This window comes from Hippocampus guttulatus, chromosome 6 (genome assembly GCF_054856545.1).
Source record: "Hippocampus guttulatus isolate MCC_2025c chromosome 6, RoL_Hgut_1.0, whole genome shotgun sequence".
Classification (NCBI taxonomy): domain Eukaryota; kingdom Metazoa; phylum Chordata; class Actinopteri; order Syngnathiformes; family Syngnathidae; genus Hippocampus; species Hippocampus guttulatus.
Window position 1 is genome coordinate 12,824,827 of NC_141266.1, and position 20,636 is coordinate 12,845,462.

General features: G+C 41.2%; 2 protein-coding genes across 12 annotated transcripts in view; both read left to right on the forward strand.

Annotated features, from left to right (window-relative positions):
• The first annotated feature begins 1,337 nt into the window (after nt 1–1,337).
• On the forward strand, nt 1,338–5,919 carry LOC147203558 (protein NDRG1-like). Its single transcript, XM_086113887.1, has 12 exons — nt 1,338–1,538; nt 1,796–1,901; nt 2,197–2,317; nt 2,409–2,471; nt 2,562–2,622; nt 2,901–2,987; nt 3,108–3,164; nt 3,260–3,426; nt 4,493–4,592; nt 4,704–4,739; nt 4,833–4,884; nt 5,017–5,919. Exons 1-12 carry the CDS (start codon nt 1,488–1,490, stop codon nt 5,205–5,207), a joined length of 1,092 nt encoding a protein of 363 aa, XP_085970013.1. The 5' UTR covers nt 1,338–1,487; the 3' UTR covers nt 5,208–5,919.
• Nucleotides 5,920–8,101: 2,182 nt separating this feature from the next.
• Nucleotides 8,102–20,636, forward strand: part of LOC147203559 (focal adhesion kinase 1-like) — a 52,321-nt gene continuing 39,786 nt past the window's right edge. For 3 of the 11 annotated variants that reach the window (XM_086113085.1, XM_086113083.1, XM_086113089.1), the window contains exon 1: nt 18,099–19,333. In XM_086113085.1, the coding sequence (XP_085969211.1) occupies nt 19,267–19,333 (67 nt within the window). In that variant the 5' untranslated portion in view covers nt 18,099–19,266. Of the gene's footprint in view, nt 8,399–12,253; nt 12,281–18,088; nt 19,334–20,636 lie in introns of those variants that run through there. The other 8 variants (XR_015101147.1, XM_086113087.1, XM_086113088.1 and 5 more) reach the window with 5 other exon arrangements.

The following is a 20,636-nucleotide window of genomic DNA, read 5'->3' on the forward strand; positions in this document are numbered from 1 at the left end:
GTTATCTATAATTAATCTGTCAACATGACAGAAACTTTAGACAAATTTTCACTCCGGTATAAGCACTTCATTTATGTAACACATACAGTCTATCTCCAGTTTATGCTTAGGAGTCACTTTTTAAAAAATAAAAAATAAATGTTCAGTTGTTGTTTTTTTTACCTAAACAAAGAAAAATAAATCAAATATCCAGTGTAGCCCAAAAATGAAATACCGGTATCTATTTTGCTGTGCTGTGCTGTTTTTGTGTACACAATGTACACAAAACAATACGCGTTTGACAATGCTACTATTTCTCTCACTGTGAGTGTAGAAGGTTTTTCTTGCAGAGTGGTTGTTGTCAGTGCAAAAATTTAGCCCAAACCTACATTCAATTGGCCCTGAATTGGACATTTCAGGAAAAAAAAGAGATTCTGAGCCAGGTCCTTTCATCCAACATTAACTAAATGAATGGACTTTTAATAAAATTTTGTAGAAAAACTAACAAGAACCTCGGCAAGACCAGCATCATGTTTTCTTCTGTAGGTCCAGTGGCCACATATGCAAATACTTTTCAGAAGTATATGTTTGACTTGTTACATTGCATATTTTTGTATTTCATTTGTGTGCACATATACTTTGGTGAAGACATGCAGATTTTTCAAAGTAAGATATAGTGCAGTGCAGTACATTAGTAAATTGCAGTCAAGTGTCAAGGACAAGTAAGCAGAATTCTGTGAACAGATGGCACATTTAGGATTAAGAAATTGACATGCCACTTCATGGCTTGGCTGAAGATGTTGTGGCTGACACATACATCTTGTTTATTGTGCTACCATAGCTATTTACAGAATGCACGGAAACATATATTCAAATTATGACACCCTGTTAGAGTTTACTTTTTAAAACGTTTACTATTTAAGTCGAGTTTTGATCATTTGAAAAAGTATAGAATCGGTGATGATTTTTTTTTAACTTATTCCCACTCCCTTTTGAACATGTGCACTATGCTTAATGATGAAGCCACTGATGTGCTTTCTTTAATTTTAAAAATTGCATTTACTTTCTATTATATTCTGTTATGTGTTTCAGTCTTCAATAAAGTAACCAGCCACATGTAGAATTGTTATTTTGCTCTCTGTGTCATCAGATACATGATCAGACTGAAGCTTAACGTCATGTCTTGGTGATCTTTGGTGCTTAGTTAATTCTTGATGTAGAAATCCTGTGCTGGCTCAGTGGGACTGGAACAGTCTCAGGTGAGATTAAAACTGAGGTCAGTTGGCCACATGTAAGCCAGGTGGGACTTGAAGCTTTAGCAGCAGATCAGTGCTGGAGTGTATATAAAGCAGCTCAAGCAAATTGTCTGCCACACATCCTGCAGTGGTTGCTGCATAATTGTGCTCCCTACGAATATTTTACTGCAAGAAAGAATTCACAGGACTGCTCGGCATCTTTAGCACGTTTTCTTTGTGTCGGTAATTTGGGCCTTGAGTGCAAAAGGAGTCATGGTTCTGGAAGAGAATGAGAGTGATTCTGTCTTTGAGCCTCACATCACTGTGAGTATTATGACACAGAAATCAACTATTTTACACGGTTGTTTGGTTTGGCTGTTACACCTGGATTTCAACACGTTTTTGAATTGTCTTGCATGAATGTGCAGCAACAAAATGTGAACGTTTCTCTTTTGTAGCAAAGCATGTAAGATCGGGTTTTTTTTCCAACTGCTTTTGTTTCCTTCAGCGACCCAATGACCCCGGCCAAGCATCCTCATGCCAATGTATCTCCAGGTGTGAATTCTTTTGTCTTTATTTAGGAGGAGCATGTTGACACTCAGTATGGGAAGGTCCACTGCGTCATGACGGGGTTGCCGAGAGCAAATCGTCCAGTCATTCTGACGTATCATGACGTTGGACTGAATCGTACGTATTACTGAAGCTCTTTATCCGCCAGAAATTAATGGTAGCCACATGGAACTGTTATTCCAACTGAAATTTAACCATGATGTAGTCAATAAAATGAATACCTAGATCAGAAATTTTAATGGCTGTGCCAAATTCTCACATAGCATTGTTTAAAAACATGAATCTTTAACTATGAATTGTCTTGTGAGAAATGGTTTACACAATTGTAATTCATTCATATTCATTTATTAATTTCAATAGTATTGCATAAAACAGTGTCTGAGTATATCTATTTTTTCCCCGCTTTCTACAGACAAGTCATGTTTTGAGACTCTGTTTACACATGAGGACATGCAGGAAATCCTCAGACATTTTGCTGTTTGTCATGTTGAAGCGCCAGGGCAACACGAAGCGGCCCAAACTTTCCCTACATCGTGAGTAGTCTCCATAATTCATAAATGTATTCAAACCGTGCTTTAACTGTGTGATAATATCACTCTAAAATGTTGACTTCTGACTTTGAAGGTATTCCTACCCGACCATAGACCAACTGTCCGAAGCGCTGCTCGCTGTGCTCAAACGCTACGGGTGAGACAGACCTGATAATCCTGAGGTTTTACCATGATAATCTCCACCTAATACGACAGATCACGCCTTTATTCTGAATGTGATTCACAGGTTGCACAGTGTGATTGGACTGGGAGTTGGAGCAGGTGCCTGCATTTTGGCCAATTTTGCCGTCAGTCCACATTTCTTCTTTTAATCCCATTTGTGAGAATATCGTTGCTCCAAGTGAAAATACACAGAAAGAAATATATCCATACCTGTGATGTAATTGACATTTAGGATTCCAACAAGCCTGAAGAACAACTTGTAAAATAAATAGACTTCATTATATTTTACCTTTCACCAAGATAAATGCAATGTTGCAAATGCTGTTGACTTATGTATGTGTTGCCTGAATCAGATGCAACTATGACTACTAATTACATCTGTGTCTTCCGTTGACGCATATAGCTGAATCACCCCGATCTGGTGGATGGATTGGTTCTGATCAACATCAACCCTAATGCTGAAGGATTAATAGATGCTGTCACAAACAAGGTCAGCCATGTGTCATGTCAGTGTGTGTGTGATTACTCTATTTGCCAAACTCAAAATGATTGATTATCAAATGTATGCTCCATATGTGAACGCGTATTTATTTGTCCCTCTACGCTCCAGATTACTGAATGGACCCACACTCTCCCTGACACAATTATCACACACTTATTCGGAAAGGTAAATTACCTTGACAACCACAAGAAAATATTAGCTGATCATTGGATACTGCATTAATTCACTCTCTTGGTCTTCCTTCCACAACTGACTTTTAGGAAGAGATCCAGTCCAACCAAGACCTCATAGCTACATACCGCCACAACATCAGCACAACCATGAACCAGTACAACGTGGGCCAGTTCTTCCGCGCTTACAACAGCCGCAGTGCTCTTGAGGTGGAGAGGCCTGTTCCTGGAGGAAATGTCAATGTCCGGACCCTCAGGTAAGAACCACCTTCTCGCTCAGTTGTGACTAAAAGTCCCAGATTTGATTTCTTTTTCTTTACAAATTAAAAATGATGTGAGTAGCCCAGAATAAATTCTCAATTGCTCCATTGTCAATAACACTATTGAAGTGTGACGCGATGTACTGCAAGTGTGTTCAGGTGTAGAGAAAGTATAATTTTTTTAAATATATCTAATGCAAGGGCGGCCCGGCAGTCCAGTGGTTAGCACGTCGGCTTCACAGTGCAGAGGTACCGGGTTCGATTCCAGCTCCGGCCTCCCTGTGTGGAGTTTGCATGTTCTCCCCGGGCCTGCGTGGGTTTTCTCCGGGTGCTCCGGTTTCCTCCCACATTCCAAAAACATGCATGTCAGGCTGATTGGACGCTCTAAATTGTCCCGAGGTGTGAGTGTGGGCGTGGATGGTTGTTCGTCTCTGTGTGCCCTGCGATTGGCTGGCAACTGATTCAGGGTGTCCCCCGCCTACTGCCCGGAGATGGCTGGGATAGGCTCCAGCACCCCCCGCGACCCTAGTGAGGATCAAGCGGTTCGGAAAATGGATGGATGGATGGATATCTAATGCAACACCATTCTTTTTTCTTGAATGTCCGGGACAATCTTTTTCAAAATTATACAATAAAGGCGAATCGGAATCACACCATCAGTAGATGACAGAAAGTCAGGGCTTTGAAGTTCTTCAATACCAAGCTCATTAAAACTCATTCACTCCCAAAGACGTTTTTAAACGTCTTTTCAGACTTGGCCTAGAATTGACTGGTACTGAATGAGTTAAACTCTGCCTTTACGAACCTTGCTTTGTGCACTCATGCACAAGGATGTTGAAACAGAAAGGGCCTTCCCCAAACTATGAAATGTGGAAGTTTAGCATTTACCAAATAGCTTGGTGTGCTGAAGAATTTATATTCAGGGGGGCGCAAGGGGTCGAGCCTTGTGCGCTTGTTCATTTAGTGTCTGGAAGTGTTGTGGATGTGGTTGGGGAAATCTTGTTGTTGTCAGGCACAACTGAACATTCAATTAACCACTTCTCCATTCATGTTCTAATCACAGATGCTCCACATTGCTGGTTGTAGGCGACAGCTCTCCATTTGTGGAGGTTGTGGTTGACTGCAACTCCAAACTGAACCCAACAAAGACAACGCTGCTTAAGGTAACCATGGACAATATAAAATATGTGTTCTAAATCATCTATTATTGTTGGGTAACTTATCAAACTGAACCTTTTTGTGTGACCGAAGCTATTGTTACTTTGACCTTCTAGATGGCGGACTGTGGAGGACTTCCTCAAGTGGTTCAGGTATGCCAGTCTGTTGATGGACAAGTGAAGTAAATCGCCACTCCAAGCAGAAAATAATTGTGTTTATAATTATTATTTTTTGTCTCATAACAGCCAGCCAAAGTGATTGAAGCCCTCAAATATTTCATCCAAGGCCTTGGATACTGTAAGTAACAACAAATTCACCTGACTTGAATTCACAAGCCACAGTTCCTGTTTTCTTAACTTTAAATTGATATTCATAAATATGAAGCCCCTTGAAATCCACACTGAGTACACCAAATGTCTCTCTCTATAGTATCCAGTGCCAGTATGACCAGACTTCGGTCACGGACAACATCTAGCTCCAGTGTCTCATCCCTGGAGAACTCTCGGAGCCGGGCACATGAGAAGCGAGGACGCTCCCATACTGATGTCTCCATGGAGAGCATCTCTAACAGCAACATGGACCGGATCATTTCAAAATCCACACATGAAGTAGCATGCTAGAGCACATGCTGCACGGATCCACCCAGCTTGCTCTTGCATCTGGTTTTTGCTGATCTCTGCAACTACTTAGGGTCAAAGTCAAAGATAAATGTGACTAACATATGCTTTTTTTTAGCCTCCTTTTCATATTTGCCACAATCTGCTTCTCCTGTCATCCTGGATGTAGCTGAAAATTTGGTTTTCCAATTAGGGACATTCTCCTCTTCTTACCACTGCCACTAATTGCGCAAACATGTGATGTATTATTAATAAGAATATCCATGCATTTTGATTTAATAATTATTTTTTGTAATTATTTTATTTATTACTGATGAAAAGAGATCAAATCGGTTCCTATCACTACGTGTTTTACAGTATGTGCTACTTTGCTGAACAGTGACATACAGTAATGTGATCATTTTTTTTCGAAACTTTTTAGCAGAAACGATTCAGAGAAATATCAAATCAGATCAAATATATACAGCTTTTCTTCATACTAGATAAAATGATGTGATTTTTATTTTATTTTTCATTTTATTACTTCAGATTAAGAAAGCTATGAGTCTACAATACAGTTGATTCTATTGGTTGAAATTGGTGGTGAGGGGAGTGCAGTGACTCCTTCTGGTGTAAATTGTTGTTTTAAACCTTGTGAACATAAAATTAGCAAGTAATATACTGTACTGAAGAGAATAAAATGTTATCCTCAAATAAATATTGTACTTGGAGTGTCCCTTTTGGTCACTAGATGGTGCTCAGTGCATTGAACTTGGTCTACACACAAAGTCTATTCATCCATCCATTTTCTAATCGTTTTATCCACGCGTGGGCCGCAAGCCTTTCCTAGCTGCCGAGGGCCATTAGGCGGGGTACACCCTGAACTGGTTGCCAGCCAGTCACTGGGCACACATAGACAAACAGCCATTAGCACTCACAATCACACCTAGGGACAATTTGCAGTGTTCCATTAACCTGCCATACATGTTTTTGGAATGTGGGAGGAAACCAGAGTACCTAGAGAAAACCCATGCAGGCACGGAGAGAATATGTAAACTCCACACAGGAAGACCAGAGTCAGAATAGAACCCTGTACCGCGTGCATCCCGGTCAAGTATCAACAGGACTACCATTCACCTGGCTCAGTATTGGAGACATTTATGGGTTTATCTTAAGCCTTGACCCATTACAGATGGTATGCATTAAAAAAGGTTGAACGTTAGAGATTTTTGGTTTCTTTATTATCGCAGTCCACACAGGCGCATACGCGCACACCCAGTTTTATCAATTTTGAAAAGCTTCAACTTGAAACACAGTATCGTAACGATTTGTGGGGGGGATATCATTCCTTTTTTTTTTTACATGCAGACACGCATAGCACATTGCATACATCATGCAAACAGTATCACTCTCCTTCTCAGCATGGCTTGTATGTCGGTGAATGTGAGTGTGTACTTCATGAATGAATGTACTGTATGTGCAGAAAGAATCTTATGAAGAGGTATGAATGCACTGAGTGTTTAAGTGTGTAGGTTGATGAAAATGGATGGTACAAATTGAAAACATGAGCTGTCTGTGTTGAAAATCACATCTATTTATGTGAAGGGTGATGCATCTGGATCGCAAAGATAATCTTTGTAATTTGACGCCCTGATGAATAATGGATGAAAGGAATCTCTTAAGAATATATTTAAAGTCGTCTGCACATAGTGCAGCGAATCCTTGCTTCTGTCATTCCGGGGGAAGTCTAATTTACAAGCTTATTTTGAGAATTTGGCAGACTTGCGTGCCTTTCCTATGCTGAATTTAAAGGGTATGAGGGGAGCCACTTCAATTGGGTGGGGATCACATGTAAGCACATTAGTACATACCTAGAACTCACAACTTAGAGGTTCCCAGAGCGGCCTTGGCTGCACAGTGAGCATAGCTAAAATGTCATTGTTTATCATACCATCCACAGTCTGGATGTTGCTTAATAGTATCAATGTGTTTGAATGATCAAGTTGAAAATATGGAGGCATGGCTTCTAAAGAGCCTCAATATAGTGTTACCATTTGAAAATAGCAGTAAGGTAGTCATAATTAAATGGAACTCAAAATACCACTCATTGAAATCCAACGCGCACAGGGCTTGTTACTCCGCTGCTTTGTTGGTCGCACAACAAGCAACTGTCCAGCAAAGCATAAACACATTTTTTGTTCTGTCTGTCCCTGGACTACTCTGGCCAAGTGCACTCTGCGAGCCGTGTGTGCTGCAGCCCCTTGGTGTGCGCACGTGGCCAATGGTGCACTGTGTTGTGCATGTGGGCTACCCCAATAAATTGTCCTGATTTTGGTCTGGAATTATGTTTCATCAAAAGATGACTGAGTGTATAGGAAATTATCTAGGAATTAAAGCCTATTTAGGAAAAAAAATTGTTAGGCCATGTTATGGCTCTTCGGGAGTCATCTTAAATTTCCCAATGGCCACCAGGCGCCGGCATGGATGGATGGAAGTTATCCATTGGTGTGGATGTGAATGGTTGTTTGTCTGCACGTGAACCACTGCAGGGTGTAGCTGCCTCTCCCTTTAGTCATCTCATCTGCAACCCTAATGTCTACAATCTGTATAGAAACCAAATGAACAGTTGGATGGAGGGATGGATGGAAAGTGGATGCTTGGGAGGTCTGTTTTCACAGTACTGTTGGGGCAAATAATCTGTAAAAGAGTGGGTAGGACCATTTTCGCCTCTTGACATCCTTCCTTGACGCGGTGCTTGGAAGAACTCAAGATTATGAACGTGTGACGTTGCATACTGAATTTGACATTGAGTCAGAATGCATCTATGTAACATACGTGCGATTATGTGGGTGTAGCGGGGGTGTTTCCTGGGGCTCCTGCCGGTGGCGTGGACCATTCAGGACCTCCAATCCTCGCGACAGCTGCAGCCATGTTGGAAAATCTCGGCGCTCCAGATGCAGCAGAGCGGCACGGCACCGCACGGTTGCTAAACTGATTTCTACCGCGCGTCTTCGCGCCAGTGACACCGACAGCCGGCCACGGCGCTGTTGTGGACTCACTCAGACATAGGGAGGCAGCCAACAGCGGGCAGACTCAGCCTCCAAAAGTCGGATTTAATACCACCGGGACTACTGCATGAAAGGCCTGCTTACTGACTGGAAAGGGTGGCCGGTGACTGGAAGTAGGTGCGGCCTGGCTCTGGGAGCGTTCAGCGGGTGAGTATTGATCCGTCTTTGGAGCGGAATGCTTGGGAATAGCCCACCGTTAGCTGAGCTAGCTTAGCATTAAAGGGCTAACAGTCAGACAATGGGCTGGATGCTGCACGGGGCTTGCATTATTGTCGACCGGTGTGGTGATATTGTAGGAAATACCACGCAGTGTGTAGCCATATAGTGTGGTCATTTTTGACACGATGCAGTCATTTGTATTCTTAGCAGATAGTAGTGAGTGATGCAGTGGCCGAAACCACCCCTCTGGGCTTCTCTTGTAACTTGGGTGCAAAGATGAATGATTTATGTCATGCACAAAAACAATTCTGAAACACGTTGTGTCATGTGTCTAAGTGAGCCGTCCACGTTGTGATGCACTGTTGCAGCCATTGATTTCTTGCAAACAAGAACAATAATAATAGGTGTTGCTCAACCATCTTCAGGTGTTTGGGTCGCTGGCTGTGTGGGTAGTCACAACATTGGTCACTCCCGTCTGCTCTCATACTAAGGATTTTACTCCATTTCCACAAATCACAAATTTAAACTGCTTCATTAATGTAGATTGATAACATATTATATAATTTGTGAGATTGTCCTATGGGTGCCCTCTCTCTGTACATGCTCCCTCCTAGTCAATGAGTCAAGACCCCTATGAAAACCCCAAGTTTACGTACTAATAATTCAGCACATGTTCATTAAGATTGTCTGAACACCCAAATATACAGTACAATTAAGGCTATTGTTGGCATTCCTGACACACTTACCACAATTCCTGGACTTGTCAGCTTTTATTGTCACTAGGTGAATCATCAAGTACTTGCCCTCACTGTCGCACTAAACAGGGTTCTTTCATTCCATTGGTTACACACTGTTTGTCGAGTTAGTGCTAGGATTCCCACCCTCACTGATACTGTGTGCGACCTTGTATTTATCATTAGTTTTTCTGCAAAGAGGCTACTGACACATAGTTAGTCATTCTCGTTTAAACTGTAATTTGCAAAACAATTCCTGGACTCTTTTTTTTTTAACCCAAAATGATCGCTCTGCTAGCTTAAGGCTTGTCTCCATGTGTCCTACAGCATCACTTCTCACATTTCTGTCACTAATCCAAAGAGGCAGGAATGAGAGAAGCAACACTGACAATGTTGGATCGATGGTCACACCTGTCTGGCTTCTGACAGGGGGAAATAAAGACGAGGGACAGGGGCTTGTGGATGAAATTGGGTGCAAGAGGGATGCATGGCAGTGGTGCACCATGGGAAGAGAAACAAATCAACTGGAGGGAGGCATCTGTTATGATACTCAAACGTGTGTGAATTGGAAGCAATTGGGGCGGGTGTTCTCCTGCTATATGACGACATAGTGCACAACGAGGAAGTGGAGAGGGGAGGACAAGGGGAATACATGCAAGCTTTGAGCTGGAGGTGTAGTCTTCTTCCTAAAGGCGACCAACATGCACTTCTGGGATTTTCTGGGCTGCTCCAATAGAGGTATGTAGGTGGCAAGATGGCTCAGGATAGTCTATTTGAGCTGGTGTGTGTGGGTCCTCGCTGGAAGCCAGGTAGAAAGGGTCTGAAAGGTTGAGGGCTGGAAAGGAATTTGCGTTGCTCGCCATCATGCAAGCAGTTGCATGTGGAAACCTCGCGCACAGGCTCAGTGTGCAACGCAAACAAGAACACAGACGCCTCTGATATGGTGTCAGCCTGCTCTGTGTTTCTTTGATAAAGCTAGTTGGTTGTTTTGACAAATGAATGGATGGAAACGAGTAAAATGTGCTGCTTCGGATATTTGCCCTGTGATTTCTGATCCTACTGCCAAGACACAGTTTTCCCCACCTTCTACACAGTTTTGTTTTGATCGGTTACCTGTCGTACTAAGTCTGTTTTCATGCGGACTGTGGAGTTCTGAAAATTAAATGTATTGTGGAAGATTATAGCGACTGTACTTCTGTTGCTACTGTAAATGCTCCCTAATACATAACAGTGGAGCTGACATTTATATGCCTGCGTTTTTCAAGGAGAACCCTAAAATGACATTGCTGTGTCTGTGTATGGGTTCACACAGCAACTCTGCTTCGCCCAAACAGTTAATTAGATGCACTGTGGTGTCAGCGTGTGGTGTGGTGTATTCAATACCCATTCCATGTCGGTGCTTTTCATGCAGCATAGCGACGTGGGGAAAACGCAAAGAATTACCTGTTGTAATAACTGTATTAAACTATAGAAAGATGGGGGTGGGGGTCGCTCTGGGTGCTTGTTTATACGACAGCAGTGTTCTGGACACTGAAAAGTGCACTGTTAACTCTTGCAACGGCAAACTTCTGCAATAACATTTAATAGTTCCTGAAACTAGTTAAAATACAACTGAAGGTGAGGGTATTTTATCACCATATATGATTCTTGGTTCTGACAAAGAGACGCAACTTAGTTGATTTGAACATGTTGGATGAGAATTGCAGGCGAAGCGATCCTCCTTTTTTCAGTGGCCTTTTTAAAAATTAATCGCCCGCTATGCCATCTATTTTTACTGTGGTTGCATGTCACATTTGAACTTGCTTATTTTTGAGCATATTTACTCATCCGCTCTATACAGTCTCATTGCTTTATACTCTTCTTTCTCTTGTCAGTACTTTCTGCCACCTCATCAAAAATTGAGTGAAGGTTATAGGACACATCATCTCCTTTGCTTCCTTGTAGAGCTTAGCGTTAATGCATTGTTGCAGTTATTTAAGACTTCACACTGTATTCAATAGATAAACTAGATTTGCTCTTGCAGACTTATTGAAACAACAAACGTGATTTAAAACAGTCAAATTCTTTGATCTTTTGTATTATTCTTACCAAAATGTGTGTGGGACAAATAAAGGATATCTTATCTTACCTTATCTTAAAATGCAATGGGTTATTTATGCCCACCCATCAGCCATGTTTTAAGTAACCATGCAATTTATTTTCAGCATTATCCTGTTAAGTAACGAGCAAAAAATTACCATATAAACTGTACATCTCCAGAGATACAGTACATTTGTTTCGATAAAAATAAATCCTGGAGTATTGACCAATATCAAGCCCTTATCACATTGGAACATTTCCTGTGTGAAGTAGTGCCTTTTTTCCTGGTCTCAACTCTCAGTACAATAAATATTGAGTACTGCATTGTGTGACGGTTCTAGTCCAAATTGTAGCCCTATCTATTATCCACCACAACAGTCTGTTCTGAGTGAGAGCTATTTAAATCTGTTTTTGCCACAATAACAATAACAGTTGTGCAATGCCCTCAGAGTAGGGTCAGTTCTTGGTTTGCACCCAGAGGCAGTCATTTTCTTCTCTGAGCTGAAGAGAGAGAGAGAGAAGAGAGAGAGAGAGAGGGAGAGAGAGAGAGAGAGAGAGAGAGAGAGAAGAAATTCTAAGAGCATCACGCATAGGAGTGTAAAGCGTTAATGTTTATGCAAATGAAATGACTTGAACCAACAGCAATGGCAGATGTTTCTGTGCTGTCTTTGATGACCATTTTTAATTTGGATGATCATGCTGTATTTTCTTAAAGACTTAAATAATACAGATGTAATAAAAATGCAAAATTTCAAATTATAATTGAAACTTATACTATATCAGGATTCATGAATATACAAAGGCCTGTGCTGATTCCAGCAGGGCCACCACCCAAAAAAAATCTTAATGTACGACCGTATAAAGCTTGAAATGTTTTTTTGCACATCATTGTAGTTCTGTTTTGATTTCTGTTTGACATAATGTCCCGATTTCCTTGGAATTATGGATTTTAAATCAGTCATGCTTTGCCATCATATTGGGATTCAGTGATTCTAAATAATAATTTGTCTTTAATTCTTTTGTGTTTCAGATATTTCTGGAATATCCCACTATGCTGGTGAGTAAAAACTTGTACCATACCTTTGTTATGTTAAACATGTGTCCAGAGTATCTACTTTGCAATATTTCTGCTGTCATATCCTGCTGGCAAAGCTGGCAAAGCTTTTTTGCTCAACCAACTAACCAACTGAAGCAGTATAATAAACTAATACTACTTCAACCAAAGAATCATATGTGCCAAGAGAAAGCACTTGCTAAGCTTCCGTTTGGAAGGAATGCTATGGGCTTCCTTGAAATCATTTGTCTTTTGCATTCAAGCTCACCCAATACAGTATATCTTTGCAATCTCTTTGCCTTCCACGCATTTTCTGAGGTCACTGATAGTCTAGTGCAGGGGTGCCCGATACATCGATGGTGATCGACCGGTAGCTCGCTGACTGGTCCCAAGTCGATCGCAAGGGGTGTAGAGGAGAAAAACAAAACAAAAAAACACCCCAAAACATTTGTGTGTCTGTGTGTGTGTTATTAATATGATATCTTTTTGTGTTGCATCTTAGCATCCTATCAGTCTCACTTTGACAAAAAATATTTTAAAAATTAAATTAAATTAAAAATCAGGTCACCTTTAACTTGCGGTGGTGCGTGACCTGCATCACTGGAAGTAGTTAGCGGTCAGCAGTCTGGAAGTGCAGCTCGCGATCAGAGCTGTTGCGCGATATCGTTTATTGTTATTGTTGTTCTCATTCAGTTTGTTTCATGTACAATTCACCGAGGGCACGGGCAAAGAATGGGAATCTGGAGTGCAGAGAGAAGCATTTTAAAATGCTACACGTGAGTTACGTTCGTTTTTACGCCGCGTCAGGTCTCTACTACGGTAGGCAGTGATTCGCTTTTCACAAACTCACAAACGTTTCTGTCTACTTTATTTTTCTGTTTGGTTCAGCCGTTATGGCTGTTGCTCATTATGCCATGCCTGTGTAAATGCGTGCGTGGGTGGTCATTGGTCGATCGCGGGAGTTTGGCTGATCGAAAAGTAGATCTTTGGTCAAAAAAGGTTAGGCACCCCTGGTGTCGTGGTACACTCGCCTGACTTGTGTGTGGACCTTTTGGGATCGGTTCCCACTCTGTGACGTTATTGATGTAGCTGTGAACGGTTGTTTGTCTCTATATATGCCCTGCAACTGACTGGCAACCAGTCAGGGTGTAGTCCACCTTCCCCCCGACATCAGCTGGCATAGATTCCAGCAACCCCCTGCGACCCTGTTCAGGATAAGCGGTTGTGAAAATGGATGGATAGACTTTTTCCTTAGGCAACCGCAAGTTCTTGCCTTAAGAGCTTTTTCTTGTGTTTATTGTGTCCTAGCATGAATTTAGTTATGGTATAAAACTAGACTTCATGAGTTGTAAGCCTCCCTTAGCAGTCACTAGATAACTGTACTTCAGTCACATATTGTATATTTGGAACTGGAAATACACTCTCCTCTAAAGGTGTCATAACACAGAGGACAATGCCTTTGTTTTTGCCATCAACTGAAAAGAAATTGGGTTTGGCACCAAAAATTAAATATGAGACTCGAAATCATCAGTTGAGCTCTCAACGTGCTAGTATGAGTCGCCATCACTTGGTGCTGTCAAAAGACATTGAGATTTCTCCATCTACCAAGTACCGGTAGCTCTCCAATCAGGGCAAAGCTTACTTACATACTGAATATTACTGAGAAATTGCTCCATTCAGGGTGCGAGGCATTTTTGGCCAACTGGAATAGCTTGACAAAAGGGCATTCTCAGCATTTTCAACCCAAATAATCTTGCAAATTTGATGAAAGGACATCAAAGAGTTAATTTTCCTTTACCAGTGAAGATTATGGGCCTGTCCCCTAAGAAGCCATGCAAGCCAAAGCCATGACATAAACCTCCATGGAGTTTCACACGAGCTTGAATTTTTGGAATCATGAGTTGATTCTTTCTTTTGGCAAATTTCAGTCTGGCCTTCCTATTCATCTTGCGAATGAGTCATTTGCATCACATACCCCTGATTGAATAACAGTGACGTAGGAGGTTGTGGCCGATGTCACTGTCGTTTTGGGTGCTTTCCTTACTGCTCTCCTGATGTTTCTATCATCAACTGCTGCTATTTACTTTGGTCTATGTGTTCGGTGTCTACACTAATGATTACATTTTTCTTCAGGACATTAAAAGTGGTTGGCAATGAGCAATGCAATGTAGACAGCTCCCTTGTTTTAATCTTGGCTTCGCTTGTATAACTAGTATTAATATAGTCTATTGGCAAATCACAAATCAAAATCTGAGACATTTAGTGCTACCTAACAGAGCACACTTGGAGAACAAGACACAATTGTCAGTTACATGTTACAATACTTTAGCTCACATGATAAATGGGTAGATTCAAACAAAAAATGCCACCTTCAAGTTGTGTGTTCGATCCAGATACAAACACATCGGGAGTAAACCTGAACACTGATTTCTTTGCTCATATTCAACTTTCGCTGTCAAACAAACATATTTCTGGTCTACAGCAGAAATAAAGGAATTGGTCTCACTGTTCCAATACTTTTGCAAGGGCGTGTATGTGATGCTGGAGAAGATTTCAAAGATAAGTCACGTTTCTGAACATGTACTTGTAAAACGTCAGTGGGATATTTGTTCTGTGGCTGACGTCAGTGTTGTGGCCTGTAACTTGATGAGATGATGCACTCTTGCTGTTTTGGAACACGATGGCTGTGACAACTTCAACCTTGAGAATACTGTGCCTTCAACCCATAGCATTTATGACTATAACTCTCTCAGGACACAATTTAGGTGTGAAAATCCATTCATCCTGCAGTCATGTTTTGCAAATGGGCTTTAGCAAATGTAAAAAAGATATAATTGTCTTGTTTTGTGAAGTCACTTTATTTATATAGCCCCTACTCACAAAAGGGTCTCAAAGGACTTCACTGTCCTACACAGTTCACATAAATCAACGAAATCCCTTGCTTTTGACGAATCCATTCGGGCACGGAAAAAGTCAAAAGCCCATGAAACGAAAAAGGGAAGAGGAGGAAAGGAGAAGAGGCAGTTAAACAGACCAAAATACTCATGTCAGGGGTTAAGACAGGGCAAATTTGTTTACCTGCAAGAATGAAAAATAAAACACAGATTTCCTAAATTATATCACCTATTTGAACATTGATACAGTAATACCTGATTATACCAATTGGATTTTACCAATCAGTAGTGGGTGGTGCATTTCAGACCTGGGGCTTCAGTGGGGATTAAGTGATCTAACCTACCTCTTGTTGCAATTTTACAAAATAATATGCAGAAACGCAATATAACATTGCAGTACATGACAGAGTGAGAGATGGAGGAGGCATTTCATGTATTTGAAAAAGTATTTTAATACCATTATAATTATTTATCTTCCTCCAAGCAACTACAAACATCTACACGACAATTTATATGTAGTAACATGAAACAAAAATGTAAATGAATTCCTTATAGGTGAAAAAATAAGCACATCCTATACTTTCTTTGTTCCTGCTGTAAGATAGCTGTCTGCTCTGGAAGTGGCAAATAAATCTTTTTCTGGATTGAAACAAGCCAGCCAGTGATCATGTTGTCTGACCTATCTTCACAATGTCCTGTTTGTCTTGAAAAGGCCGCCTTGAAATTTTTTTTTTGTTTGTTTTTCAATATTTGGCCTTCGTCCTCCTCGATAATTTTTGCACATCGCAAGACTACTTAGCTCAACCTGTCCATGAATGGAAACATACCAAGATACCTGTTAGCAGTGATCAGGCCTTGTTTGGTGAATCTGAAATCTGATTGGTTAAAAAAAGAACAACTATTGCCAATAGTGTCTGTCATGGGCCAGTACTTTTGGAAATTAATGCTCAGGGCAGATTACATTGACATGGGGACACTTACAAGATAAAATTTGATTGGACAAAACAAAATCTAAAATACACACTACTGAAAGCTGGGCAACCTAGAGAATGGCTATGGAATGAGGATAATTTTCAAAGTTTAACACCTGTAGATGATGTCTTCTTCATCATCCCGCAGTGCAGCCTTTGGAAAGCCATCAGTCAGGTGTTTGGATGTCGCTCCATGGCCGGAGTTGCTGTCCCTAGGGGATAGCACCTGTCGTCCATTGCCAGGGATGGTGGGAGTCGGCCACCAAACAAACAGCAGAGAGACGGGGGTCGCGCTACAGAGTTGGCTGCATTTATGGCACTCGTTCCCTATGCTCTTTGAACCAAACTCAAGATGCTTCTATTTTCGCTCTCAATTGCTCCTTACATAGCTGGGTGCCACTTCAAACAAACACTACCGCATTGCTCTGTCAGGTAGCCCACCCCACCCCGCGAATGCACATGGCAACAGCAAATGGCTGAAGAATATTCAATATATGAGAGGTCAGACTCGGACAGTTTCATTGGTCCCCTGTGACGACATAATGTGTAAAAATCTATTGGTGTCTTGAAGATTGTCAATAAAAAATCATAAATAACCAGTTACATTAAAAGTAGCAGGGTTCAAAGTATGGAGAAAAGAGTTGCGGCCTATAGTCTGGAAACTACATCAATCTGTTTAAATTCTCACTATATTCCATCTAATAGCTAACAGTCTAAATATTTGACTTCAGGGGAATAACATTAAAAGAAATTGAAAATGTGCTAAAAAGCCGTTTAAGTTTAGACTTTAACTCATGAACAAATAATTATTTAACATTTGGCAACGATGACCAATAACATTCTTGCGTGTGAGGTACAAATATTCATAATAATTGTGTTATCTGACAAACCAACCAGTGTAATTCACATCAGTCCATGGCCGCTTAGAAATTTAATTAGAGACACTATGGATGGAATTTTCTATCACAAGACTTGAAAGGTTGCCTGCAAATAAGGAACATAACAACTGTACAATAGAAAGAACTGTATTAATGTATTTCTCATAATAAAAAAAAAAAACAAGCCAGAGGGTTGTTTACTTCAACGGGAAATTTTTCAGCATCACAATCGGCCGTTGTTAGCCAGATGGTTCTTTTCCAGTGTTGCTGCTTGGATAGATGGCAAGTTAGCCATGAAAACGACAATTAAATATTAAAAGAATGGCATCTGATGTGAGCGAAGGAGAGGGCGAGCATAAACAGGGTCAAATGCATAAAAGACCAACGCAAGCTATATGTAAGCAAAAGCATGTCGAGAAGGGAAAAAAACCAACTCATTTGTATCATTTTCAGATGACGGAAATCCAAATGGGATTTAACCGTACAAAAACACACACAAAAATGAAATAAGATTCAAAGAAGGTAATGTATGTTTATACTGTAATATATTAGTTGCTAATATGTGAACCTGCTAAAATCATTCTGTGTAAGATACCCGTTTATCCAAGTTAGTGGGTGACCCTATTTATATTTTAGCATCTATTCTTATTACTCTTGTGGTGTTTCACTCAATACCAAGCTCTCCCAACACCACTCAAACCCACACACACACATCTTGCCCCTGACCAACTATTTATACTGCAGCGTTCACTGAAGACATAACAGAGCGTGTTGCACCCTCACACGCTCCCTTTGGGTATCTCGTCGACTCATACTTGCTTGGTCTCAAACAAATCTACCCCTTGCTGTCACCTACATGTTTATCTGCAGTCACACGCTCCCGCTTTTGCATATGTAAACCCCTTTTCTCAAGCTTAAGCACACACACCCACACACACACACACAAATGCTCCTGCACTCACAGCTGAAGCACTTCACTGCATGCGCACTGCACTCGTGATCAGCAGCAGCAGCCTTTGAAGCGATGTTGGGATCTCTGCTGCTACAGAACAGTGCCTGACTCGGAATTGGATCACCCGCATGTGTCATTTCTCCTCAACCCATTTCTGCAACATTTTGGACACCCGTTCATTCTACTTTTGTTGCTCCCAGCATACTTTTGCTTCACTTCATCCGTTTGGTCTCTGGGAATTTGTTGTTCTGACATCACACACCTGCTTGACCTCATTCACCTGGACGCTTTGCATGATGTAAAGCTGAGCATTTCCTCTCTGTGGTCTTTCCTCATGCGACACGCTCACTTTAGTCACGTCGTGTCTCTCGTTTTTCCTGCTCACCTCGCTGTCAGCTGTTTCTGTCCATCTCTTCCTCATTGTGCTCCACTTTTCATTGCAGCTTCTTTGCCCTACATTTGCTCCTTCTCTGATACCTGTTTTGCTTTGCTTCATTCTCTCAACTGTCTGCTTTCGATACCGTTGTGGAATGACAACATGAAACCGGCTACCTTTTGTGGACCCTGAGACTGAAAGCTGTCAGTGTATTGAAACACGGATGCCATGATCCTGCAACATAATTGACTCCTGTGGTCCTGCGCTCTTTGGAATTCATATCAAGGATTGATTATTTTGATGAACAGCGGCTTTGTGAAGATCAGAATCAGAAATTTCTTGTGGATTTATTTTACTGATGAATGACCTGAAGTGGGAAGAAGACCTCCCAATGAAAGAAGTGGGTTTCAGCTTCTTCTTCTTGAAGTTACAGCATCATATACAAGGATTATTTCATAACAGCGATGATGGAGTTTACCTGCACCAGTTGATGTTTGTTAGCTGTCGACTCATTTGAAAAGTGTCATGAGATTACAGCACCGGAGAATAATTCCACATTTTCGATAGTGGTTTGGGAGAATTTTTTTTTTCATGGCCACTTGATTGAGGCTAGAAGATAAACGCATTGACTCTGTTTACTAGCTTCACCAGGACGACACTACACACAATCAAATTTCCCCTCTTTATTTTCACTTCCTTATAAATGAAAGTTTAAACTGCAGTGACGGCTATCTTTGGCATTCTCCTGCATGTTTTTCTTTGTCTTGGATGCATTTATATAAAGGAAAGGAATACTCATTCAGTATTTGCCAAATGTTCAGGACACCACTGCGCCTAGGGCTTTATGCTGATTTCGGTGCGTAGCAATTTCGTTTGGGTGCTGTGGCCTGGATTGGAACAGCGCCCTCTCCAGAACAGATGAAGAACAATGGCTGCATCCCACTCTGCTGGAGCAAAGGCGCATGTATCTATGCACATCATCCAAGTACGTACAGAAGTTTATACAAAGAAATCTGGTTCAGATAAAGTAAAAGTAAAACTGATAACCTAAACTCTAATGTTTGACTGGGTGTAGTGTAGGATCTTATAATATGTATTCAGGGCACAAAGAGGTATTTTTTAAATTGAGTTGTATTACATCATATCAATGTGCTAATTCCGTCCTTGTTAGAATTTCAGTTTGTTAGATTTGTAAATACGCTACAAAAAGTGTGTGTGTGTGTGTGCGTGTGCGCGCGCGCGTGTGTGTGTGTGTGCGCGCATGTGTGTGTGTGTGTGTGTGTGTGTGTGTGTAAGAGAGAGAGATATAAACATATTGGGGAAAAAAAATATCAGCAAATAGGGGAACCCATGGTGCTGAACTGCTAGTATACGGTGGTCCGCTGTAGTTGTTTAGATGGAAACATGCATTTAGCTTGACTTTGAACCTTTATCTTATGAGGACAGAGACAATCATCCTTAGCAAGGTGAGCCTAAAGACATTAGGAGGAAGGCAGACGAAATTGTGTGACGATGAGAAAAAGATGAGAGGGTTGAAGGAAGGAGCAAGGTGGTTCAATACAACCGGAGGATCAAATTTAGATGTAAAGGAAGGAGCTAAAAGATCTGTGAGTGACTGTAGGAGATTAGTCTGGGCATGGGGGGAGGCTGCAGTTAAAAAGGAAAGGATTTCATATGAGGAGGAAAGGGGAGAGAGTAGGATGCAGAATTTAGCGAGCAAGATGAATGAGAGCAACTGCAGAGAAGTAAAATGGATGGTTAAAAAAAAATACGTCAAGGCGAACAAGAGGCTCCCCAAGGATTGTGCCAGTAACCCAGATAGCAATTAGATACAGAGAGAAACTATCTCACTGCTTCGGTTATGGGCCAAATTTGAACTCTTGAGCCCTCTGTGGTTTACCAATCTTACGGTCAGTCAATGGAACCCCATAGAGAAAAAGGGGGGGGGGGGGGGTGCGCGGTTGGCTGTTGAAATGGCAGCCGCCTGCTTATTACTTAATTTTCTCAGCCAGTGTGCGAGGGCATGCATTTTGGCATTTGGCAAACATAACAGAACTTCAGATATATATTGTTGTGCAGTACAACTGAGTTTGCAAGCTTATTGGTACGATATAAAATGGTAAGCAATTATAGGTCTAAGCTCCTTTCTGTCAGTATTATTTGCAGATATAAATAAATAAATACAATTAATCTGTTAGGGAATTTTTTTTTTAGCTTTGTGAGTGTGTGTGTGTGTGCGCGCGCGCAGTTCTTTTTGTCGACTGGATCTTGCTGACTTAAACCTAAAA

Bases quoted from the DNA above. Each gene is read 5' to 3' on its own strand.
- LOC147203558 (XM_086113887.1), top strand. From the start codon at position 1,488: ATGGTTCTGGAAGAGAATGAGAGTGATTCTGTCTTTGAGCCTCACATC. The intron at 3,165-3,259 runs GTAAATTACCTT...ACTGACTTTTAG, and splicing joins TCACACACTTATTCGGAAAG to GAAGAGATCCAGTCCAACCA. The intron at 3,427-4,492 runs GTAAGAACCACC...TTCTAATCACAG, and splicing joins GTCAATGTCCGGACCCTCAG to ATGCTCCACATTGCTGGTTG.